The sequence below is a fragment of the Rhinatrema bivittatum genome, chromosome 12 (assembly GCF_901001135.1).
Source record: "Rhinatrema bivittatum chromosome 12, aRhiBiv1.1, whole genome shotgun sequence".
Classification (NCBI taxonomy): domain Eukaryota; kingdom Metazoa; phylum Chordata; class Amphibia; order Gymnophiona; family Rhinatrematidae; genus Rhinatrema; species Rhinatrema bivittatum.
In genome coordinates this window covers 60460925-60487970 of record NC_042626.1, presented here as the reverse complement: position 1 = coordinate 60487970, position 27046 = coordinate 60460925, and the positions used below count along the sequence as shown (strand labels likewise).

General features: G+C 47.7%; 1 protein-coding gene across 7 annotated transcripts in view; it reads left to right on the top strand.

The window, feature by feature from the left end:
- The window catches only part of KAT7 (lysine acetyltransferase 7), a 146685-nt gene that overhangs the window by 43052 nt on the left and 76587 nt on the right, over window positions 1–27046 (top strand). For all 7 annotated transcript variants that reach the window (XM_029573002.1, XM_029573005.1, XM_029573003.1 and 4 more), the window contains 2 exons: window positions 9598–9696; window positions 19177–19287. In XM_029573002.1, coding sequence (XP_029428862.1) covers window positions 9598–9696; window positions 19177–19287 — 210 coding nt within the window. The remainder of the gene's footprint in view (window positions 1–9597; window positions 9697–19176; window positions 19288–27046) is intronic.

Sequence of the window (27046 nt, the reverse complement as noted above, 5' to 3'; positions counted from 1 at the left end):
CCTGAACAATTTTAGCTGAATATTCAGTGACACTTTATTTTATCCAGGCAAAAGTTCCGCTGAAGTTGGCTAAAGTTACTCGGGTAAATTAAAAGCAAGTTTGCTTACTGTAAACGGTATTTTTTTGTAGCTAGCGGGATGAATTAGCCATGCTCAGTAGGGTGATGGCATCAAGGCAGAGCTGTCTCTCTTATAGCATGTGCAGGAGTTCCCACGTGAACGTATGCTCCAAAATCTCCTGTCTTTATCAAAGCTTAGTTGACTTCGTCGAATGTGCTGACCAGGGAGGAGGGTGGGTTTCGCATGGCTAATTCATCCTATCTACAGAAAACACTGGGTATGGTAAGCAAACATGCTTTTTTTCTGTCAATAAGCTGGCTGAATTATAGCCATGCTCTGGGGAGTCCAGAGCTGAGGGTTGCAGGGTAGAAAATGCTTCCCTTTTCTCCCTTGTTTACAACCATACAGCAGATTTAAGAGGTTATGGCCTGGCTCAGTATCACTTGTCCTACTGAGCTATTTAAGGCCGCAGATTCATCGAGGCAGTAGTGGGATATGAAGGTGTGAATGGAGGACCAGGTAACAACCCTGCATATTTCTTCTGTGGCCACATTTTTCAGATGTGCTATGGAGTCAGCTGTTGCACGCACTTGATGTGCCTTTACTGGGTTTGTAAGGTGGAGCAAGTTCGTAGCATAACAGCATTGAATGCAAGAAGTAAGCTAATTGCAACCAGCTTTCCTAGTCTTTTGGGGTTGTAGGAGACGAATAGTAGTGAAGCTTTTCTATAGCTCTGAGTTTTTATAGTATGCTAATTTACAGTCCGGAATGTGTAATCATTTCTCACACTCATGTTTGTGGAGTTTTGGGGGAAAAAGGTAGGAAGGGAGATATTCTGGTTTAAGTAAAAAGCGGCCACTACCTTTGGAAAGAATTTTGGGTGTGTTCGTAGAGCTACCTTGTCATGGAAGAACTGTAGATAAAATGAAAAGTGAACCCAGGCTTACTCTTGCGGATGTAACTGCCACTAGGAAAAGCACTTTCCATGTCAGGAACTTTAGCGTGGCTGACTCAAGGGGTTCGAATGGAGGGTTCATTAAAGTAGCAAGGACATTGATGTCCCAGGGAGCTGGAGGTGTTTTCACTGGTAGGTGAAAGTTGAGATGGCCCTTCATGAATTGGTATCTGTGTATGTGGGAGATTGGAGCTTCATTCTCCTGTTTTTGGTAGGTTACTATGGTACTTAGGTGTACCTGAACTGAGGTGGTCCCTAGACCCCCTTGTGAAAGGTGATTAAGATAGGACAGTAATTGATGTGGACCGCCTGTGAACAAGTCAGTGGATTGTGCCGTGCACAATTGGGACTAGTGCTTCTATTTGAATGCCTGGTTATTCCTGGTCAGAGGTTTTCTTAGCGTGTTGCCAGATGGACACAGGACCAATGGGTTATGTTCTCTCCTGTTAGCAGATGGAGACTGTCAGGTTTCAAAGCTGATGTCACTTTAGATATACCTCTGCAGTGACTTCAGCCCTCCAGTATCTCTGTCTCCTAGCAGATGTGGATGTGCTATCCTTACAACAGCATTGGTGGTTTAGAGGGATTGAAGTAATCATTAGGAGAGGAAAATTTACCTTTAAATTGAAGATCGATTGAGCCCCACTCTCCTGCGGTGAAACACTAAGGTCCCTCCCCCAGTTGAGAATTCCTGAGGAGATTTCCGAGATTCCTCAGAGGTGTGCCTTGGTCCGGTAGCCGGCTCCTGGTGTGGACTTTGCTGCTGAAGCAGGTGAAAGGCAGCGGGTGCAGGAAGCAGAGCATGGCGGTGACGGCTAAAGCCTTTCCCCCTGCAGCTAGAGACCGTCTCTATACTCAGCTGGTAAGCACTGAGCCCAGGTAATTTAAAACGAGAAGAGGACGACTCTGATTTCAGAGAAGAGGAAAGGCTTCGGTAAGTCTTTCCTCATAGAAACATAGAAATGACGGCAGAAGAAGACCAAACGGCCCATCCAGTCTGCCCAGCAAGTTTCGCACTTTTTTTTTTCTCGTACTTATGTTACTCTTGGCTCTTAGTAACCTTTTGGTTCAATTTCCCTTCCACTCCCACCATTAATGTAGAGAGCAGTGTTGGGACTGCATCTAAGTGAAATATCTAGCTTAATTAGTTAGTGGTAGTAACCGCCGCAATAAGCAAGCTACACCCATTCCTATTTGTTTACCCAGACTATGTAATTCAGTCCTTGTTGGTGGTTGTCTGTATATAGATCCACTTTTCTTCATTCCCCCTGCCATTGAAGCAGAGAGCTATGCTGGATATGCATTGAAAGTGAAGTATCAGGCTTATTTGGTTTGGGGTAGTAACCGCCGTAACCAGCAAGCTACTCCCTGCTTTTTTGTGAATGCAAATCCTTTTTTCCACATTTCCTCTTGCCGTTGAAGCTTAGAGCAATGTTGGAGTTGCATTAACCGTGTATGTTTATTGGATAAGGGTATTATCTCCAGGTAGTAGCCATCATTCCCACGAGCCACCCACTCTTCATTCACGTCCTCTAGACTTTATGGTTCCACGGTGTTTATCCCATGCCCCTTTGAAGTCCTTCACAGTTCTGGTCTTCACCACTTCCTCCAGAAGGGCATTCCAGGCATCCACCACCCTCTCCGTGAAGAAATACTTCCTGACATTGGTTTTGAGTCTTCCTCCCTGGAGCTTCAAATCGTGACCCCTGGTTCTGTTGATTTTTTTTCCGACGGAAAAGGTTTGTCGTTGTCTTTGGATCATTAAAACCTTTCAAGTATCTGAAAGTCTGTATCATATCACCTCTGCTCCTCCTTTCCTCATAAGTCATTCGATGAAGACCCTCCACCTTTTTGGTCGCCCTTCTCTGGACCGCCTCCATCTTGTCTCTGTCTCTTTGGAGGTACGGTCTCCAGAACTGAACAGAGTACTCCAGGTGAGACCTCACCAAGGACCTGTACAAGGGGATAATCACTTCCCTTTTCTTACTCGATATTCCTCTTTCTATGCAGCCCAGCATTCTCTGGTCTTTTTGCTCAGCGTGCCGTACTGACGACATTCCCGATCCCGTCCAGGTTGAGCGGCCCCCTGATGGGCTAGGCCCCTCTTCAGCCTTGGTGAGTACTCTATGTGGCAGGCCATTTTACATTTACATTTAATTAGATTTATAAACTGCCTAACACTAATAGGCCTAGGCGGTGAACAAAATAATATGGAGCAGTGCCATTTTCCCCCATAGATGGTCAATACGCGCGGTGCAGGACGGCCTGCTGTGTGCCTAACGTGTGTGCCCCTGCGCACACAGACATTCGCAGTTAGAGGCGCTTATACTTACGCACACAGGGACTGATCTGTACGTGCTAGCAATTCAGGTGCTAGCCAGCTGAATCCAAAAGTTACCGTTAATTATGGCTCCAGCAATAAAGAAGCACAAGCAACAATCTTTGTGCTGCTTGCCATATTAGGGCTGCACAGTCTGACCTGGAGTCCTTCCTCTCAGTACTGTGAGGAAGCCCAGGGAGCATTGGACTCCCAGAACTTTTCCAAGCAGGCTCCTTCTGAAGATGGGTCAGCCACGATCTTATCTGGTAGCACTCCAGATCTGAGAAATCCCGGGACTGCATCCGCCTCGGGAGAGGCCAATTCAGTGGCACCTACCCCAGTTCTTCCTGGACTAGGTATGGACCCGGCGGCCTTTTCCTGGGTAGAATTTTTTTCAGGGCCTTAAAGCCTTCATACAGGCACAGTCTGTCCCTCCTGCCCCTGTCCGAAATGAACCCCAGCCAGGAAGGTCTCACTCTCTCAGCCCTATCAGAATGCCTCGAGACATGTCTAGTCTCACCAAGGGGATCCCTGACAGGGACCTGGACACCACAGACTATGAAGGGGATGCAGACTCATTGGAGGATGGGGAAATCCCTCCAGGCTTGGAGCCATACCAGACCATGTTACGGGTTTTCCATAGAGATGAATTGCTAGCCTTGGTTTACCAGACCCTGAAGACTGAGTTCCTGGCATGGATCCTATGATGGAACCAAAGAAGAATCCCATCCTGGTGTCTCTATGGAAAGCCTCTTGCTATTTTCCAATGCTGGAAGCCATCCAGGAGTTGATTGACCTGGAATGGGACACACCGGAAGCCAGCTTTAAAGGAGGGTTGGCAATTGGAGGCCCTGTACTCCTTGAACCTGATGGCCTGAAAACACCTGCATTTCCCCAAAGTGGATGCCCTGGTCTGCGCTGTTTCGAAGCGAGCAACTATCCCAGTGGAGGTTGGAGCGGCCTTAAAGGATGTACATGGTAGTTGATTGGAGTCCATCTTTAAGCAAGCTTTTGACGCAACAGCAATGACATTACAGATTGCTTCCTGTTGTGCCCTGGTGGCTTGCTTGTGCATGCTTCTCTCGAGAGATGCAGATAGCTTAGGGACAAATTCCAGAGAGGTGATGGAGCCCGCTGCGGCCTTTCTAATGGATGCGAGCTCAGACCTAGTTCGTACCTTGGCCAGGGGAGTGGCCTCAGTGGTAGCAGCCAGAAGGCAACTATGGTTGCAAAATTGGTCAGCAGACACAACTTCTAAAGCAAACTTCACAAAGATGCCCTTTAAGGGATCCCTCCTATTCGGAAGTGAATTGGAAAAGTTAACCAGTAAGTGGGGTGAATCTCCAGTGTTGCGGCTACTAGAAGATGAGAGAGAGGTCGCAGTGCTCCTTGCCTATGAGGGGTGGGGCCAAGGGCTCCCAGTGCTTTCCAGCCTTACAGAAACTTGTCATTCCAGAATTCTTGGTCCTTAGGAAGGTCTCAGTCCTTTTGAAGCTGACAGCCAAAAAGGACTGGTCCGGGTTCAAGTTCGGCCCAAACCTCCCAATGAAGTTTTGCAGACCCATCTACTGAGTGAGGAGACAGGGTGTCAACTATCCTTCTACCAGCAGTGGGTTGAGATCACGTCTGACAAATGGGTACTGGATATTATACGAGAAAGATATGCTCTGGAATTCCGCAGCATCCCTTGGGACATATTCATGAAGTCTCCTTGTCACTCCCAGCACAAGAAACTGGCAGTGGAATCGACCTTGATAAGGCTCTTCAATTTGTGGGCTGTAATTCCAGTTCTACACCCCAGGAAAATATTGGGTACTTTCCATCTATTTCATCTTACCCAAGAAGGAGGGTTCCTTTTGCCCCATCCTGGACCTCAAGAGCGTCAATCGGCATATGTTGGTAATTAATTTCCCCATGGAGACTCTACACTCTATCATAATGGTTAAACAACCAGGAGAATTCTTAATCTCCTCGGACCTCTCAGAGGCCTACCTTCATATTCCAATCCAAAACCACCAGCGTTTCCTACACTTTGTGGTGCTGGGCCGCTGTTATTAGTTTCGGGCATTGCCGTTTGGTCTGGCCACAGCCCCCAGAACATTTTCCAAAATTATGGTGGTCGTGACGGTGGCACTGAGGAAAGAAGGGATCCGGTGCACCCTCACTTGGATGACTGGTTGATCAGGGTGAAGTCGTTAGAATAAAGTCTCCAGGGACCAGCAGGGTGACGTCCTTGCTTCAGAAGCTTGGTTGGGTTATGAATATGGACAAAAGCAGTCTCAAGCCCTCCCAGTCCTTAGAGTATCTGGAAGTCCAGTTCGACACCAAGCAGGACAGTCTTCCACCTGTGAGGATAAGGAAGCTGATGTGCCAAGTGCGTCAGTTGACTAACACAATGCACCCCAGGGTGTGGAACTATCTTCAGGTCCTAGGTTTAATGGAGTCAACCCTGGAGGTAATACTATGGGAGAGGGCTCACCTACGTCCACTCCAACACTCCCTACTGTCACATTGGAACCCACTATTTCAAGACTACTTGATTTGCCTCCACCTACCGATTGAAGTATGTTCTCGGCTCAGTGGTGGCTACAGGAAGTTCATCTAAGCAAGGGCGTAAGCCTGTCCCCACCGAACTGGTTAGTCCTCATAACAGATGCGGGCCTCAGAGGGTGGGGAGCTCACTGTTAGGAATTGACAATCCAAGGGCACTGAACAAAGGAAGAGGCGCGCTGGAACATAAACTGCCTGGAAGCCCGAGCTGACAGATTAGTGTGTCTACAATTCAGCCACAGACTCTAGGACCAGGTGGTCCGCGTGATGTTGGACAACACAACAACAGTAGCCTATGTCAAGCGCCAGGGAGGAACCAGAAGCCAGCCAGTGTCTCTGGAAATAGATCCTCTTATTGCTTACCATAAATGGTGTTTTACATAGATAACAGGATGAATTAGCCATGCAAAACATCCCTGGACAGCACAATTGATGATGTCAACTAAGCTTTGATATAGACTGAGGAGATTCTGGAACATATGTTTGCATGGGAACTCCCATGCATGAGCAGTAAAGCCAAAAGTTTTGCCAACTTTGAGAGATAGCTGTACCATGTGCCACCTGATGACATTACCCTATTGAGCATGGCTAATTCAACCTGCTTATCGATGTAAAACACAAATGTTGGTGTTCTCATCTTAGTGAATACATTTGCAAAAAAAACCCAAAAAGCTAGCAGCTGAACAGCTGGTAATCACCCCACTCCTACCTCCAGTAGGGAGCCACCTCCATCTCCGTTCCCTCCTACCTCCCCAAATTTGTAGCCAAATTGAATCCCTCTCATACCCCCAGAATATAATTTAAAATTGTCCCATGGTGCTGATCCCCTGCCCCATCATCCCGATCCCCAAACTCCTAAAACTGTCTGGAAAGTAGAGCAGGAGAGGCTGTTACTTGCTCCCGTTCTGCTGGATACTAAGTGTTGATAGTTCTAACAGCTATTGACACGTAATATTAATTTATTCACTGCACTCAGTCTCCTCACTGACAGCTGTTCTGAATCGGGATTTGGTTCCAAATTTGCTGCATTCAGTTTTGAACAGGGGCTGGTCCTATCCCTGACAATTGTCAGTGTAGTAACCAAGCATTGCCTGAGTGCAACAAATATATTAATGCTAAAAGTGCTGAATACCAGCCACCACCTGCTCCAGTTCTGCTTTTTGGGACAGTTTTAGGGAGCTTGGTGATGAGGATTTTTGTCAAACCATTTTAAAGTTATGAGTTGGGAGGGTGGGGAAGCAGTGCCACTCAACACAGGACAATTTTAAATTATATTGGGGGAGGGGCAAGATGAGGGTCCATCTTGGCTGTACTATAAAGTTTGCATATTTAGAGGGGAGTGGGGTGTCCATTTGGCTGCACAATATTTTTGAATCATAATGGGAAGCGGACGGTGGTGGAAATTGGCCCCCAGCTCAGTCTCTAGCTTTATGGGTAGTTTATTATCCTGCTAACTTTGATAGGTTTTCCAATTAGGATAACTTTTTTTTTTTCCCCCCATAGATAAGTTGATCCATCGATCATTGTCCACTACTGTTCAGAATTCTTTGATAATTGATAATGTGGCTTTTTCTCTTGTTAATCCAATTAGGAGCTTGGGCATTTTGTTAGATTCTACGCTTTCATTTAAACCTCAAATCAGAACATTAAAACTGGTTTTTTCAAATTGCGACTATTGGTCGGTTTACGTCATTTGCTCCATGAAAAAGATTTTTTGACTGTTGTCCGAGCAATTATCTTCCCGCATATTGATTACTGCAACGGATTGTATATTGGGTTACCGAAATGCCGAATTCAGCCAATGCAGTTACTATTGAATTCTGCGGCTAGGTTGGTATCCAACCTAAAACGTCGCGATAGGATATCGCCAGTTTTATGCAAACTCAATTGGCTACCAGTTCTTGATAGGATTCGGTTTAAAATAGGGTTGACTGTTTTCAAACTTCGTATGAGTAATTCTTCTTTTTGGTTTAATGCTCTGTTAAGAATCAACAAACCAGCTAGATCTTTGAGATCATCTCAGTTGAGCTTCCTTGAAGTTCCCTCCATCCGTCATGCTCGTTTGTCTAGTACTAGAGAGACTTCCTTCTCGGTTGCAGCACCCTCACTATGGAATTTGATTCCTTTTGACTTAAGATCTGTAGATGATCTTAAGAAATTTAAAACAGATTATAAAGATTTTCTTCTTACCCGTGCTTTTGAGATCTAGCTATGAAGTGACTACCATCTAATTGATTTAGATTTTTTTCTCATCTGTATTCTTGAGACATAACTAGTGAAGTTAATAACATCTAACTGATTGAGTATTATTTACCAGATTTAAGATGTATTGTAATGAAGTATTGCCATCCTACTTCTTATACAAATTGTGACAATGTTTTATTTGATGTTAATTTAAATGTAAATTGTTTACTTTAGTCTTTGTTAAATGTTTATTGTAATTTTGTGTGTGTTATTATGTATATCGCTTAGGCCAGTTGTGTTAAGCGATTAATAAATTTTTTAAAAACAAAACAAAGAAGGATGAATTAGCCTGGGACGTCCTCCGTGCTCGCTGAATAAACTTTAGCCATGCCCCCATGCCACCTTTTTTAACGGGCTAAATTTTAACTGGGTAATAACTAACTGGCTAAAATGGGAGATGGTGTTTGTATGGATTACTTGAAAAGTAAGCTGGCAAACCCTTTCAAATATTGACTTCTAAGCATTCACTTTCCAGCTTTGTTTTACCTCAAGGGAGCTTCCAGAGGGAGACAGCTAAATAGGTTGAACATGACTAACTTCTGTTCTTCCTTAAATCTAATCCTGTGTTGCTGCAGTATCACTCTGTAGGAAAGTGCTGATTATGGACTCTCCTTTTTACCTCTGTCCTGAGGAAGAGTGCTTGCGAAGGTGATTCCTTGGGATGAATGTTAATGCTGCACCTACAGGAATATGGCTAGTGCAGAACTTTCCTTTGTATCAGTGTTAATGCTGTGTTACAAGGGTGCTGGTGCAGAGGCCTCCTTCAGTTTGTTATAGGAGCATAAGAAATTACCATACTGGGTCAGACCAAGGGTCCATCAGGCCCAGCATCCTGTTTCCAACAGAGGCCAAACCAGGCCACAAGAATCTGGCAAGTACCCAAACACCAAGAAGATCCCATGCTACTGATGCCAGTAATAGCAGAGGCCATTCCTTAAGTCAACTTTATTAATAGCAGTTAATGGACTTCTCCTCCAGGAACTTATTCAAATCTTTCTTAAACCCATGCACACTAACCGCATCCTCCAGCAGTGAATTCCAGAGCTTGATTGTGTGAGAATTTTCTCCAATTAGTCTTAAATGTACTACTTGCTAACTTCATGGAGTGCCCCCTAGTCCTTTTATCTGAAAGAGGAAATAAACGATTCGCGTTTGCTTGTAGTAGTCTTTTCATGATTTGATAGGCTTTTATCAATATCCCCTGTCAGCCGTCTCTTCTCCTAGCTGAACAACCCATATCTCTTTAGCCTTTCCTCATAGGTGAGCCTTCAATGTCCTTTATCATTTTGGTTGCTCTTCTCCATACTTTCTTCAATGCAACTATTTCTTCTTGGCTTCTTGAGACAATGAAGTTCAGCAGTGAAGGTGATGAAAGAGCTCTGCAGCATTTGCTTAATGTGTTGTTGAGTTGAAGAATCATTTGTATCCCAATGTGTTTATCATTTTTCCTTTTTATTTTTTCCTCTAGGCACCCACAGAAAGGCAGATACGCTACAAAGAGAAGGTGGCAGAGCTGCGCAAGAAAAGAAACTCTGGCCTCACCAAGGAGCAAAAGGAGAAATACATGGTATGTGAAAGATTGAGGGATGACTACTAGGCATTTGAGTAGGAAGTGGGTATTTTGGGACAGACACTGTGGCTTGGTGATAATGAAATAGTGGAGGGACAGATAGCTGTCTCTTTCTAGAGGTATGGAAGGCAGGTAACTGATGCAAACAGAAGGCCAAAAAATTTGGTGCAAGGGAACATGCTGTATTGGATACTTTCCTAGCATGTAGCCAGATGGACTCAGGACCAGTGGGTTATGTGCTCTTCTGCTAGCAGATGGGAGACGGAGTCAGATTTCAAAGCTGACGTCACTCTAGGTATACCTCTGCAGTAACCTCAGCTCTTCAGTATCTCTCTGCATCCTAGCAGATGCAGACACTATCCCACACACTAGAATAGTGTTAAGAATTACAGCAAAGAACAAAAAGAAACAAAATTTTACCTTTAAAGAAGATCGAGCCCCGCTCTCCTGCAGTGAAACCTAAGGGTCCCTCCCCCAGTTGAGAATTATTGAGGTGTTTCAGATATCCCTCAGAGGTGTGTCTTGGTCCGGTAGCCGGTTCCCAGCGTGGACTTAACCCCCAGAGTGGCTGAAAGGCAGCGGGTGCACATCCGAGCACGGCGGTGAAGGCGGAGCCCTCTCCCCCCGCAGCTGGAGACCGTCCTGGCACACGATCTGTAAGCGCCGAGACCTAAATTCAGGTCTCTACGGTCTCAGAGGCTCGGATTTCCTTACCAATTCTGTTTTTCCTTCCAGCGAGGTAGAAAGGGAGCACAGACGGGTTGATCAGCCCTGGTTGGGCTAGGCCCCGACCTGGTGCAGGGGTCCACGTGGAGACCCTCGGGGGCGCCATCTTATGCACGGGGGGCGTTGACGCCATCTTCCCTTCTCGACCGGAGGTATGCGCGGGGCAGGCCTGGCGGCCGATGAGCCTAACTTGTGCGAGTCGAATATAGACGCGCGCACAATTGAGCTCACAGCCGCATGCACAACTACACGCATAGCTGTGCTTACAACCACACGCGCGCATTGAAGCTCATTACCTGTGCGTCTAGACATAGAGGCTATGGCACCGGTGCCCCAGAAGGCACTCTCTTTGCACAGCCTGCCGCATAAGAGCCGTGCAGCCTGAACTAGAGTCCTGCTTGTGTCAGCATTGCGAGGAAGCCCAGGGGGAACCAAAACCTGGTCCCTTGTTGTCTGGGGATTGGTCCGGAATGATTACAGACGATAGCTCCCCGGATCTATGCATCTCCGAGATGGCTTCTCCACAAGAGGGCACTTCAGGGGCCCCTACTCAGACTCCCTCTGGGATTAACATGGACCCAGGGACCTTCTCCTGGTTAGAATTTTTCTAAGGGCTGCAAGCCTTCGTTCAGGCGCAATCAGCCCCGGCTGCACCCCAGGCTCAACCCCTGCCGGAAGCACAAAATCTTCCCGGCCCTGCTCGGATGCCTCACCTAACCAAGAATTTCCCTGACGGGGACCCAGACACCATGCTTTGCTTCTTCCACAAGGATGAATTACCATCCCTTGTTTCCCAGACTCTGGATATTCCAGGCACGGATCCTATGGCGGAACCAAAGACGAACCCCCATCCTGGTGTGCCTTCGTAAAGCCTCATGCTGCTTCCCAATGATGGAAGCCATCCAGGAACTGATTGATCTGGAGTGGGATGCCCTGGAGGCCAGCTTCAAAGGGGTCGGGCCTTTGAAGCCAAGGAATGCCTGCGTTTCCCGAAAGTGGATGGCATGGTCTGTGCCGTCTCAACGTGAACAACCATCCCCGTTGAGGGAGGGGCTGCATTGAAGGATACTTGGGATAGACGATTGGAATCCATTCTAAAGCAGGCCTTCGATGCAACAGCATTGACACTGCAGATTGCTTCCTGCTGTGCACTGGTGGCATGGTCCTGCTTACTCCTCTCGAGAGAGGCAAATAACTCTGGAACGTATACCGGTGAGACGATGGAACCTGCAGCAGCCTTCCTGACGGACGCATGCCTCGGTTGGGGCAGCCAGAAGACAACTATGGCTAAGGAATTGGTCTGCTGACGCGACCTCCAAAGCGAATCTCACAAGAATGCCCTTTAAAGGATCTCTCTTGTTCGGAAGCAAATTGGAGAAGTTAGCCAGCAAATGGGGTGAATCCCCAGTACCTCGGCTACCAGAAGACAGGAGTAAAAGATCTCAGTGCCCCTCCACGAGAAGAACCAAGGGCAGAGGTTCGCAATGCTTTAGACCCTACAGGAACTCGCAGTTCCAGACACCTCGTCCCTCTGAAAGGTCCCAGCCCTTTCGGAACCAACAGATCAAGGGAGGAAAAGGCCCGGGGGCAGGCTCCAGCCGGGCTCCCCAATGAGAATGGGCCGACCCATCCACAGGAAGAGGAAATAGGGGGGGGGTCGACTTGCCCTCTTCTACCAAAGATGGGTCGAGATCACGTTGGACAAATGGGTACTGAACATCATTTGAGAAAGTTACTCTCTGGAGTTCCGCAGCATCCCTCGAGACAAATTTATGATGTCACCCTGCCACTCCCACACCAAGAAACTGGCAGTGGAAGCCACTCTGACAAGACTACTCAGTCTGAAGGCAATAACTCCGGTTCCTACACCCCAACAAAATACAGGGCGCTATTCCATCTATTTTATCGTTCCCAAGAAGGAAGGATCATTCCGACCCATCTTGGATCTCAAGAACATCAACTGTCATCTGTGGATACTACCCTTCCGCATGGAGACTCTTCGCTCCATAATGGCAGTACAACCAGGAGAGTTTCTAATCTCCCTGGACCTCTCCGAAACCTACCTTCACATTCCTGTTCATCAAGATCACCAGCGTTTTCTGTGCTTTGTGATACTGGGTCATTATACTGGGCAATTATAAAAATAAATTTTTATTTTTATTTATTTCAGATTTTTATATACCGGCATTCGAGACAGCAGTCACATCATGCTGGTTCACATAAAACAGGGGTGCATAGTAAACATAAACTATAACAATGGTGCGGAAAAGGCAGTTACATATAACAGGGTGATAAGAACTTGGCGGAGAAGGAAGAGAAAGGACAGGTTATTAATAAATAAAATAAATAAATAAAATAAAGGGAGAAAAGGTGAATCGATCTCCTACAGCACAGCTCCCCATGTTTTTTTTCTAACTCTGTGTGCCGGGACAGCAGCGGAGCAGGGTTCAGTCTTCTGCTTACGCTTGTGCTTGCAGTCAGTCTAAACTCCCCGCAGGCTAGGCAACCCGCTGAACGCATGCTGCGTTCAGCGGGTTGCCTAGCCTGCGGGGAGCCTGCCTCGCGGCTCTCCCACAGTGGGCTGTGTGCTATGTTTGCCCGGAGGAGAGGGTCCCTATGCAGCGGCGGCATGGTCGGCGGTCTGGGGTGGGGCCGCCAAGCGTGTTTCTAAGCCGCTTCCCACTCAGAAAGCTGCGGGAACGGTGGCCATTTTGAGCCCTGCTCTGCCTATGGATTCGGAGCTGCAGGGGGGAGGGGAGCCCGATTTCCCCCCCCCCCCCCCCCCCCCGGAATCACCGCCGAATTTAAGCCTTGTTGATTCCCCGGACGGGGGTGCCATAGTTCCCCCTCCCACTTTACCCAGGAAGTCAAAACCTCTGTTTTCTACTGATTTTGTGCTTCTCATGCACAAGTCCTATTTAGCCAGCCTGTAGGAGGAGGATGATCCCTCCCCGGACTCTCCGCCAGCAAAACTCCCTCTGTTACCCCTTTCCCAGCCCCATAAGGTTCTAGATCCACAGGGGTCAGTTAGGGTTCGGACAATCCTGGGTGATCCAACTTCTCCTGATCCTCCCCAGCCCTCCCCTACCCCCGATCCTGATCTGGATACAGATTTACTTCTTTCCAATCCTCCCATTGAGGGGGACGACCCGCGATTGTTCTGAAGAGAGGAGCTAGATCCGTTCATCCCTTTTGTCTTAGAGGAACTGGGGATTGAGGTTCCACCTGACAAATCAGTGTCTGCCGCTGCTCCAGGAAACATAGGCCCTATCCTGGCAGGACTCCTTCACGTATGTTCCCATTCCATCCTATGCTCATGCAGCTTCTCCTCCAGGAATGGGAGTCGCCGGAGTCAGGTCTCTGGGTGGGTCGGGCAATGGAAAAACTCTATCCCCTCCCTGATCAATGTTTAGAGATGCTTAAAGTTCCCAAGGTGGATGCCTCTGTCTCCGCAGTCACCAAGCGAACCACCATTCTGCTGGTGGGGGCTACGGCATTAAAGGACACTCAGGATCGCAACCTGGAGCTGCATCTCAACTGGATTTTTGAGGTCCTGGCCTTAGGAGTTCAGGCGACAGTCTGTAGCAGTCTCATGCAGCGGGCAAGCCTCAGGTGGGTTCAACAACTACTCAGCACCCAGGACCTCCCATCTGCAGAGGTGGAACAGGCAGAGTGACTGGAAGGCACCATTGCATATGGGGCTGATGCCCTCTACAATCTCCTCCAGGTGCAGGCCAGAGCTATGATTTCAGTGGTGTCGGCCAGGAGACTTCTTTGGCTGCGAAACTGGTCGGCAGATCCTTCCTCTAAGTCGCAGTTAGGCACGCTGCCCTTCAAGGGTAAGCTGCTTTTTGGTGAGGACTTTGAACAGCTTATTAAATCTTTGGAGGACAACAAGATTCATAAGCTGCCGGAGGACCGTCCTAAACAGTCGAAGTCCTTTTTTCCCTCGCGCTCTCGTTTCAGAGGGCAACGCCGGTATAACACCAGAACGCGAGGATCTTTCCAAAGGGGCGAAAAGAGCTGTCCTTCTTGGGTACGACAAAGTAGATGGAATACTGGCCAGACCCCTGTTCCTGCAAGGGAACAGGGACTATGGCTCCGAGGTCTTGCAGGCGGCCAAGAGTGACACCTCTGGGCACTTCCGACTTCCGCAGGGAGAAACTAGATAGTGGTCTGGGATGTCTCGAGCAAACTAATGCGTAGCCGTTTTTGATCACGTTGAGGACCCACTGATCCATTGTGATTTTGGCCCATTCCTCGGCAAACAGGGACAGACGTCCACCTAAGTTAAGAACGGAGGAGTGGGCCGGCCACATTTCATTGAGAGGAGGACTTTGTGGCTGAGCCTGGCAGGTTACTATCCCGGAAGGGACATCGACCCAGACTGAAAGGTTATAAGGAGGAAGTTATATCCACTCTGTTACAGGCACGTAAGACTTCCACCTCCCTCACTTATATTCGGGTTTGGAGAGTGTGTGAGAATGTGTTCTGAGGCAGTTGTTCTGGCGTGAAAGGCTTCGATGTCTCTGGTTCTCTCTTTTCTTCAGAAGGGCCTCTCTAAAGGTTTGTCCTTCAGTTTGTTGCGGGTGCAGGTCTCTGCCCTTGGATCCCTCCTAGGGAACATCGATGGTTGCGCGGTGGCGGCCCATCCGGATATTGTTAGTTTTCTCAAGGGTGCTAAGCATTTGAACCCACCCGTTCGGGCTCCTTGTCCGTCATGGAGTCTTAATTTGGTGCTTCGTGTTCTCTGCGAGGCGCCCTTCGAACCTCTTCAGTGGACAATTATTATTATTATTTATAAGGTTTTATACACCAACATTCGTGTGGAACATCATGCTGGATTACAATTAACAAAGTTGGAGAAATTACATTGAACAGGGAGGGGAGAAGGCTAGAAGGAGAGGGAGGGAGAGTAAAGAAGGAAAAATAGCTGGCAATGGAAAATTAGAGGAACAATTATATGTTAAGAAGCCACTATAAGTGATTACACTACCAGAAATGAGTATAAGCGAACTTACAATTTATACAATCTTATAATTACAAAATAGCCATTGATACAAAATAGCCAAGGATACGTAGGAGCAATCTTATACAATGTACTACCTTATGTGGTCGCAGTCTTTGAATACTGGCGGGGAAGAAGGCAGCGGGTAGGGATAACGGGTGGGGTGGGAGGGGGGGCGGATGGCAGGCAGAGGGAGAGAAGGGGAGGTAAGGGTTAGACTAGGTTTGGTTCGAATCGGGGTAGGCCTGTTTGAACAGCCATGTTTTGATTCCTTTTTTGAAATTAAGGAGGGAAGGCTCTAGACGTAGATTAGTGGGTAGAGAGTTCCAGAGGGTAGGGCCAGCGATGGAGAATGCCCTTTGTCTTGTGAAGGTATGGTGTGCGGTTTTGAGTCTTGACAACTCTTAAGGACCTGACCTTATATATGTCTCTTGTATGCTCGGCCAGGAGAATGTCTTCGTTTTTCTGAGTCAGGAGTTTCCCTCAAAACAGTCCCATCTTTCCCACTGAAGGTAGTTTACTCCTTCCACATGAATCAGTCCGTGGAGCTTCCGACTTTCTCTTCTGAGGAGATCGCCAGCATGCCTGGTGGAGAACTCCAGAAATTGGATGTCAAGAGTTCTACTGCGATATTTGCAGGTCACAAACGAATTCCGGGTTTCTGATCATCTTTTTGTCTTGTGGAGCGGACCCAATAAGGGAAATAAGCCTTCTAAAGCTACTATTGCTAGGTGGCTAAAGGAGACAATTGCGTCAGCGTATATCTGTCTGGGCCGGCCGGTTCCAGAGGGCTTGAAGGCCCATTCGTTGCGTTCGCAAGCTACATCTTGGGCAGAGAGTCAGTTGGTCTCACTACAAGAGATATGCAAAGCGGCTACCTGGAAGTCTCTGCATACCTTTGCTCGCCATTACCGCCTCTAAATTCAGGCCAGTGTTTGGCTCCTTCGGCAGGCAAGAACTTTGAGTGGGACTATCTCGGTCCCACCCTACTTTGGGAAGCTTTGGTACATCCCACTGTCTGGACTGATCCGGGTACATACAGGGAAAGGAAAATTAGTTCTTACCTGCTAATTTTCATTCCTGTAGTATCACAGATCAGCCCAGACTCCCGCCCAGGCTACATTTTCTCTATTTCGTCTGCTCGAAGTTTTTTTCTTCCTTTACAGAATTTTGGATATAGTTGCTTCCTTTCAGAAATGTAAGGCACTGGAAGTATTTATTTGATAGATAAATGGGGAAGAGCGGGTTTTTTTTTTTTCAAGGTTTTGAATTGTTCAAAGGAATTGTTCAAATTTCTAGTTAATGTTACTTGCTTGGTCTTAATCCAGTTATCTTAATATTTCTCTGCTTTGAAAATGTTTATACTGAAGGGACGCAGTGGGGGTGGGGGGCTCTGACCTGATATAGGATACCCTTTCAGTTTTTCTCTGTCTCCATCTGCTGGACAGGAGGCTCAACCCACTGTCTGGACTGATCCATGGTACTACAGGAACGAAAATTAGGTAAGAACCAATTTTCCTATCTCGGCCTCCCACATTGCAGGAAAAGACGTCTCAGCAGACTTTCTCAGCAGAGAGAGCCTGGACCCGGGGGAATGGATGCTGTCGACCACAGCCTTCCAACTGATAGTAAATCGCTGGGGCCTCCCAGCTATGGATCTACTGGCCACCTATCTCAGTGCCTAAGTCCCCAGGTTCTTCAGCCGCAGACGAGAGCCATACTCCCAAGGGATCGACGGTCTCGTCCAGACTTGGCCACAGGAAGATTTACCTATGCCCCCCCCCCCCTCCCCCCCCATGGCCACTACTGGGCAAGGTCATCCACAAGATAGAACATCACAGGGGACTAGTTCTACTAGTGGCCCCTGATTGGCCAAGACGCTCATGGTACGCAGACATGCAAAGATTCCTTGCGGGGGGAGCCCTCTGTGCCTTCCTCCACACAGGAACCTTCTCCGGCAGGGCCCGATTCTTCACGAAGATCCATCTTGATTCTCTTACGGTCTGGCCCTTGAGAGGACTCACCTGAAAAGCGCCGTTACTCGAAGGCTGTGATTGACACCCTCTTCCGCGCGCACAAGTTTTCAACATTTGTCATACATACGGATCTGGAGAGTATTCGAAGCCTGGTGCGAGGACCGTGGGATACTCCTGCTGACGACCAAGATCCCCATAATTCTGGAGTTCCTACAAGATGGTATGAAGAAGGGGTTGTCACTCAACTCTATCAAGGTCCAAGTAGCTGCACTGCCTGCTTCAGAGCAGGTGGACGGTATCTGGCTATCAACCCATCCAGACTTGTCCTGCTTCCTGAAAGGGGTTAAACTCCGACCATTCCTAGAGTGGCCGGTGCCTCTATGGAATCTCAATCCTAGTATTAGACTTTCTAGCAGGGGCTTCCTTCAGACCATCGCGCTGTCACTACTCCTCTTAACATTGAAGACGGTATTCCTGGTGGCAATATGTTCAGCTCGTCTCATCTCCAAACTACAGGCACTATCCTGTCGGGAACCATTTCTTAGGTTCACTCCTGGAACCATACAGCTGCGCACCGTACCCTCCTTTCTACCGAAAGTGGTTTCCGAGTTTCATTTGAACCAGGCCATCTCCGGATGAATATAAGGACTCTGAAGACTCATGCCTTCTTTGCAGTCTGAATGTTGGCAAACTCCTGTTGCGATACCTGGAAAGATTGGAACTGGTGCGCAAAACAGATCGCTTGTTTGTTCACAGCGGGAAGAAGCAAAGAGAAGCGGCCTCGTGGGCGACCATAGCCGCTGGATCAATCAAGGCAACCTACATAGAGGCAGGAAAGCCCTTATGACTACAGTTTAAGGCTCATTCTACTAGGGCCCAGGCAGTTTCTTGGGCAGAAACCAAGCTGCTGTCGCCCGCCGAGATCTGTCTGGCGGCGACGTGGTACTCCCTACACACTTTCGCCAGGTTTTACCGTCTGGATGTTCAAGCCCAAGAAGACACAGCCTTCGCAAGGGCAGTACTAAGTGGGCCACGGGCAGCCTCCTCCCTGTCCAGGAGTAACTTTTGTACATCCTACTGGTCCTGAGTCCATCTGGCTACACACTAGGAAATGGAGAAATTACTTACCTGATAATTTCGTTTTCCTTAGTATAGATAGATGGACTCAGCATCCCACCCACAGCTGCCCAGAGAAGGAAGACCTCTGAAAGCAAACCTCGAGACTAAGCAAATACGGGTAAGCTGCTGCTTACCCCTAGTTCAAGACGCCCACAGTTTGTCCAGTGTCTGCGTTAATTGATTGCGTGCGCTGGCAGTCTCCAGTTTTGAAATCAATTGAACCAGTTCTATCAAGTTTTAATCAAGTTATTTAAGCAAAGATATATCCTTAGTGGCTTTTCGAAGAAAATACGGACGAGCTGAGGTTACTGCAGGGGTATATCTAGAGTGACGTTAGCTTTGAAATCTGACACCGTCTCCCATCTGCTAGCAGAAGATCAAATAACCTGCTGGTCCTGAGTCCATCTGTCTACCCTAAGGAAAATGAAATGATCAGGTAAGTAATTTCTCCATTTTTTTTGTAAGGTGTAGTTATGAAGGTGCATGGGAGATGAGCAAGTAGCTGCCATTTGTGCCCTGTGCTGCCTTTTTAATTTAGAAAGATTGATAAGATCATGTCTTGTTTATTTTCATTCTGTGCCTTGTACAGGCCAGCACTGGAGAGAACTATTGCGAGATTAATGTTCATTTTTATTCTAATTCTCTCAGGAACATCGAGAAACCTATGGAAACACTAGGGAGCCATTGCTGGAGAATCTGACCAGCGAATATGACCTTGAACTGTTTCGTCGGGCTCAAGCTCGGGCATCAGAGGACTTGGTGAGCTTTCAGGTCTTAAGAACATAAGAAATTGCCATGCTCGGTCAGACAAAGGGTCCATCAAGCCCAGCATCCTGTTTCCAACAGAGGCCAAACCAGGCCACAAGAACCTGCCAATTACCCAAACACTAAGAAGATCCCATGCTACTGATGCAATTAATAGCAGTGGCTATTCCCTAAGTAAACTTGATTAATAGCAGGTAATGGACTTCTTCTCCAAGAACTTATCCAAACCTTTTTTGAACCCAGCTACCCTAACTGCACTAACCACATCCTCTGGCAACAAATTCCAGAGCTTAATTGTGCATTGAGTGAAAGAATTTTCTCTGATTAGTCTTAAATGTGCTACTTGCTAACTTCATAGAAAGCCCCCTAGTCCTTCTATTATTCGAAAGTGTAAATAACCGATTCACATCTACTCGTTCACGACCTCTCATGATCTTAAAGACCTCTATCATATCCCCTCTCAGCTGTCTCTTCTCCAAGCTGAACAGCCCTAACCTCTTCAGCCTTTCCTCATAGGGGAGCTGTTCCATCCCCTTTACCATTTTGGTTGCCCTTCTCTGTACTTTCTCCATCGCAGCTATATCTTTTTTAAGATGCGGCGACCAGAATTGTACACATTCCCTGTAGGTACCAGGATCAGTCCAGATGGTGGGTTATGTCCCCCGTCCAGCAGATGGAGTCAGAACAAAGCTTCGGAGGGTGTTGGCACTTAAGCCAGTATACCCTCAGAGAATTCTCAGTATCTTTCTGACTCCAGCAGATAGGAGTAGGGGAGCCTGGACGCACCTTAGGATTGTATAGAGTTTTTTCTCTTGCTCTCTTTCTGTTTTGTTTTTTCTGTTGTCTCTTCTGGCATGGATCAAGTTTGTAAAAAAAAAAAAAAGGGCTTAATAGCCTTTGGACAGGCACTTCCCTCCTCCGAACTTGCAAACAGTTCTGTGGTCTGGGGCTAGCCTGTCCCTTCTCTCCTACAGCACGGGTTCTGTGGGGTAAGTTGTGTTTTGCGAATTTATTTTACAGGTTCATCTGAGCCGGCTCTCTCCGGGTGTGACTGCTGAAGGCTTCAGACCCTCCCCCCTGCCGTGTCCCGACCCGCGGCCCCGGGACGTGCATTCCTCAGGGCTGCCCGCTGCTTAGAGCACGTTTGCTTAGCAGAGTGTCGAAGTTGCAGCGGACACGTCTTTTTCCCGCTGCCGCGGCTCAGGTTTCCTCGCAGTGCCCCCCACCCCACAGCGTGGATGCCGCGATCGCATCGGTGTTCGGCATGCGGGAAGCCGGGGTCCCGGCTCTCCCGCGAGGGGGTATGCACGAGGTGCCTCCCTGGTGGTTAGGCACCTCGCAGCCGGCAGGACGGCCTCCTTCATGCGATCAAGCACGCCTGCACATTTCGGGGTCGGCCCCGCTCCTGTCTATGGCGGGAACGGTGGCCATTTTGAATTCGGAGCTAGTGCTGCCATCGCCGGGGTGGGGGAGGACTTGGATGACTATTTCCACGGCCAGCCACAGATCTTAACGCTGGTTCAACCTCTGGACCCCGGGGTTCAGCCCGGGCCTCTCCCTGCACTGCCTCCCCCGGGGCCTGCTCTCTTTACCACAGAATTCTTGATCCTGATGCACAATGTCTATATGGCACGCATGGGCTAGCTCCCAGACCCCGCGACATGACCTCCACCCGCCAAGGTCCCCAGGACGACGGATTCCCCTGGGGGCGGGCCTCCTGGGTGCAGCTTGCGCTACCCCTGGTAGAGGGTGTCTTCTCGGCTCCAGACTCTAGTCCTGTCGATCCATTGCCCGGAATGGATGACCCACTGCTCGCGGCTCAGCTGGAATGCGACGACCCTAGGGTACTCTGGATTTTCCAGCTGGAAGAGCTGGATAATACCAGGGGTAGCGCAAGCCGCACCGGGAGGCCCGCCCCCAGGGGAATCCGTCGTCCTGGGGACCTTGGCGGGTGGAGGTCATGTCGCGGGGTCTGGGAGTTAGTCCATGCGTGCCATATAGACATTGTGCATCAGGATCACGAATTCTGTGGTAAAGAGAGCAGGCCCCAGGGGAGGCAGTGCAGTCCTCACATATGGGTGACATCAGTAATGGAGCCCTATACGGAAAAACTTCTGTCAAAGTTTCTAGAAACTTTTGACTGGCACAGTGTGCCCACTGAGCATGCTCAGCATGCCATGATATTCCTGGCCACAGGGGTCTCCCTTCAGTCTTCTTTTTTCCGCGGAGCCATTAGCCTCGTGGGTATTAGGAGTCCTCTGAGGTAAAATTTACCTCATAAAAAAGTTTTTAAAAACTTTGGAAAAACATTAGAACCGCAGGGGTCTCCCGTGTTAACATCGCGGTAAGTTTTTCTATCCGTTTTTTGCCAGTTCCGTACCGTCTTTTTGGCCTTCAAGTCGTCGACGGCTGTCCGACTTAACTATGGCCTCGGGTTTCAAAAAATGTCCGATCTGCTGCCGTAATATGTCCATCACAGACCCGCACTTAGAATGTGTGTTGTGTCTTGGAGAAAAGCACGACGTGTTAGCTTGTGTAAAGTGTGCCGAAATGACGCCAAAAGGGAGAAAACTCCGGATGGAGAAAATGGAGCACTTGTTCCATTTACAATTGATGCCTTCGACGTCAACATCCACTCAATCGTGTCTGGCTGGATCGATTCGCAAGGTTGTGCTAAAAAAAAAGCGAGCACCCGATGAGGCAGGGGATAGGGCATTGCCAACCCCATCTACATCGTCATTCAGGTCGGTGTCGATCATCAAAAAGACCGCCGAAAGTAAGCAGAAGCATCAGCATCGGAGGACACACGATCCGGACATCAACCTGACAACTGGTGATCCATCGAGGGTTCCGGGATCGCAATCTAAGAAACCTCGCAGAGACGAAACATTACCGAGGCGATCCCCACAGATATCTGTGCCGGGAACCGTACTTCCTCAGGGCCCTGGGGAAGTACCGGAATCGCCCTCACTGCCTCCCCCCATAGCTGCTCTGGTCTCACCAGCTATGCGGGCGGAACTGGATGACTATATTCGCCAGGCAGTAAAGGATGCGCTCCTAGCTGCGATGCCACCTCAGCCATCGAGGCCATTGCCATCGCTGACACCACCGATGCTGTCGACTCCGGTTCCCATGAACCTGCCGATACTGTCGACATCACCGATTTCCACCGATGCCAGTGCCCATAACCTTGCCGATACCATCGATACCACTGGCGCCATCGCCCTCGATGCCGTCTGCCAATGCATGATTTGTCGGTCTTTGCACCGATTCTGGCAAAACTAGACACTATTATCGGTGCCATTCCGATAATATCTCCAGAACCAACAATACCACCACCCACTGGAGAGGATATTCCAAAGGAACTTCCACCTTCAGAACCAATCCCCGGTCCATCAGGGCTTCCACGTCCTCATCCACCAATATCACCATTGCTTCCATCTAAACTGCTGGAACGTCCAACCAGGCCAAGGGAGCATACACCTTCTACTCCACTTCATCCTCATACACCGGACACTTGGCAAGATACAGATACGGACACATCCTCAGAGGAAGTCCTCTCTGAGCCATCGCCTCCAGAAGAGAGAAGACGTTCTCCTCCGGAGGATCTCTCATTCTCCAATTTTGTCAAGGAGATGGCAGACACCATCCCTTTCCAATTACACACTGAGGATGATTCCAGACAAAAGACACTAGAAGTTCTGCAATTTGTGGACCCACCCAAGGAAGTTTTGGCAGTTCCAGTCCACGAAGTCCTGGTAGAGTTATTGCACAGGTTATGGGAACATCCCTGCTCCATACCCCCAGTCAGCAAAAGAGTGGATGCAACGTACTTAGTCCAACACATCCCGGGGTTTCAAAAGACTCAATTACCTCACCAATCAGTGATGGTTGAGTCAGCGCAGAAAAAGTCAAAAAGAGTAAAAACTCACTCTTCAACCCCACCAGGCAAAGATAACAGGTTCCTAGACAACCTTGGTAGGAAAATGTTTCAAGGTTCTATGTTGGTATCCAGGATTGCTGCCTACCAATTATATATGACTCAGTACCAGCGGAACCTATGGAAGCAGATATAGGAACTCTCTGAGGATCTCCCCCAGCAACTTCAAGAATCCTTTTCAACCAATATTTATAAAGGCCTAGAAGCAGGTAAACATGAGGTTCGTGCAGCGTACGACTCATTTGAAACTGCATCCAGGATGTCTGCCACTGGTATCAATGCTCGACGATGGGCCTGGCTTAAGGCATCTGACCTAAGGCCCGAAATACAAGACAAACTAGCAGATCTCCCTTGTGTAGGAGAGAACTTATTTGGCGATAAAGTTAAGGAAGCAGTTTCTCTGTTGAAAGAACATTCCGAAACTCTAAAACAATTGTCATCTATGCCTCAAGAGTCTCAATCATCAGAGACTTCCAAGGAAGGAGCCTAAGCGTCCTTATTACAGGCCGCGAAGATATTATCCTCCTCCTACACGTGGGCATTCATCTAGACCACCTCAACGGTCACAACCTAGGCAGTCGAGAACAACCAGACCTCAACCCCCTCCACAGACAGCATCCACGTCGGGGTTTTGAAGTGATTCCAGGGAACAGCAACCGCTCTACCAATCTGGCACCACACATACCAGTGGGTGGTCGGATCACATTCTTCCATCACAATTGGGCATTCATAACCACAGACCAGTGGGTACTTTCCATCACATCTCAGGGGTACCACTTGGATTTTCTCACTATACCAAACGACACTCCTCCCACTTCGTTTTGGACAATAAAAGACCAATCCACAATTCTACAAACAGAATTTTTTATTTATTTATTTATTTATAACTTTTATATACCGGCATTCGTAAAAAAAACATCATGTCGGTATCCACCCTTCTGAGAGCCAGGGCCGTGGAACCAGTTCCCCGACCTCAGCAGGGCAGAGGATTCTACTCCCGTTATTTCCTCATTCCAAAGAAAACCGGAGGCCTACGTCCAATCCTAGACTTCAGAAATCCCAACAAATTCCTGAGAGAAGAAAAATTCAGGATGGTTTCTCTAGGCACCATGTTACCACTACTTCAAAAGGGAGATTGGCTCTGTTCTCTGGATCTTCAAGACGCTTACGCTCACATTCCCATATTCCCCTCTCATCGCAAGTATCTACGATTCCTCGTGGGTACTCAACATTTCCAATACAGGGTACTACCCTTCGGCCTTGCCTCAGCACCTCGAGTGTTCACAAAGTGTCTCACAGGTTGCAGTTCATCGGAGCAGACTTAAACACTATAACAGCAAAAGCCTTCCTACCAAAGGACTGTGCACAGACACTAGCCTCGTTAACCGACTCTCTTCGAGCACGCACACAAATAACAGTACATCAATGTCTCACCCTCTTGGGTCACATGGCCTCCACAGTCCACGTCATTCCTATGGCCAAATTGGCTATGAGACTCACTCAATGGACGCTCAAGAGTCAGTGGATACAGGCCATTCAACTACTGTCTTCCCCTATCCGAGTAACTCACGAACTACACTCCTCGCTCCTCTGGTGCACAAACATGCACAACTTGCTCAAAGGCCTACCTTTCCAACAACCAATTGTGCAAGTAACATTGACTACAGATGCATTCACCTCAGGCTGGGGAGCACACATTGGCCATCTACAGACTCTAGGTACTTGGACGAAACTCGAAGCAACTTTTCAGATAAACTTCCTAGAGCTTCGAGCTATACGTTATGCGCTATATGCGTTCAAGGACTGCCTTTCACACAAGACTGTTCTCATACAAACAGACAACACAGTTGCCATGTGGTACATCAACAAACAGGGAGGTACGGGCTCGTATCTCCTTTGTCAAGAAGCTGCACAGATTTGGGACTGGGCCCTAACACACTCAGTTTCTCCGGGCCCCTTATCTGGCAGGCATTCAAAATGTGTATTGCTTTTCTGCCTTCAGATCACCCAAAGCTATTCTCCCAAGGTCCCTTCCCAGTCTGTGCACATTAATCTTTCATCCTCATCATATATAGCGCATTTAGATTACTGCACCCCAGATGCAGGACTCTTGCATTTCTTTTGCTTGAATCATAGCTTTGACCACTCTTAAGCTTTCTTAAATCACTTTTCATTCTCTCTAGGCATGTCTACTGTTACAGATCTTAGTATCATCCGCAAATAGAAAAGTAAAATTGTCTATCCCTTCCGCAATATCTTATAAAGCTGTTAAACAGAACTGGTCCCAAATATGATCCCTGTGGCATTCCGTTTAATGCTGTTCTCTCTTTAGAATAAAGTTCCATTTACCATTACACATTCTCTTGTCAGTCAACCAGTTTGTAATCCTCTCCATCATTTGCGCTCACTCTCAAGCTTCTCGTTTTATTCACAAACCTCCTATGCGGGACAGCATCAAAAGCTTTGCTGAAAAGCAAGTAGATCACATCGGGTGCTCTTCCTCAATCTAATTTTCTAGTCATCTAATAAAAAAAATTCAGATTTATCTGATAGGACATTCCCCTAGTGGGAATAATGCTACTTTGTGTCTAACAAGCTGCCTGATTGTAGAAAGTTTACTAACATCAGCAGTGTCTCCATTCATTTTCTCACTAGCTGTCCTGTAGTTTACAGCCTCCTCTGCTACCACCCTTGTGAAGAGGGACTACAAATGCATTTCTTCAGTCTTGTGGCACCATTCCCGTTTCCAGGGATCTATTGAATAGGTCTTTCAGTGGATCTGCCAGCACATCTCTGAGCTCCCTCAGTATCCTGGGATGTACCTCATCTGGTCCCATGGCCTTGTCCATTTTCAGTTTTCCTGGATCTTCCTTACATTCTCTTCTGTAAATAGTTTTGTCTATCCCACCACCATCTATGGTCTTGTCACCCAGCAATGGTCCTTCTGCAGGGTTTTCTTTAGTGAACACAGAACTGAAGTATTTGTTTAATATTTCCGCCATTTCTTCATCTCTGGCTATACATTGCCTCTTATCACCTTTGTTTCACTATACTACTTCAGGTCTTCCTTCTTTCCCTGATATATCTGACATATTTTGTCACCTTGCTTTACCTCTTTGGCAATCCTTTCTTCTGCTTGATTTTTTGCTTTCCTGATCTTTCTTCCTCACCCTCAGTTTCACCAGATATTCTTCCCTGTGTTCCTCTTTTTAAGATCCTTTTATACTTCTTGAATTCTGTTCTTTTTGCCTTTATTTTGTCAGCCACCTCCTTTGAGAACCAGACTGGCTCTTTTTCCTCTTAATTTAGTTTACATTTCTAACCTACAGGTTTATTGCCTTTATAATAACTCCTTTTAATTTGGCCTACCCCATTTTCTCCCAATTTTCCAGTTCTTCTGCCAGGTACATCCCCATTTTGACAAAGTCCATATTTGTGAAATTCAAAACTCGGGTCTTCGTGTGACTTCTCTGTATCTATTCGTGATATCAAACCATGCTGACTGATGATCACTGGTGTTCATGGGCACCTACCTGGACATTAGAGACATTATCCCCATTAGTGAGTACTAGGCAGACTATCACAACCTCTCACATGGGTTCCATTACTATTTGTTTGAGTAGAGCCCCTTGAAGGGCATCCACTATTTCTCTACTTCTTGGAGATTCTGCAGAAGGTATGTTCTAATCCATTTCTGGCAGGTTAAAATCTACAATGAGCAACATTTCTCCCTTCTTTCCCACCTTTTTGGATGTCTTTCATCAGATCTCTGTCTAGTTCTTCTGTTGGAGGAGGAGTAATCTTGTAAATCAC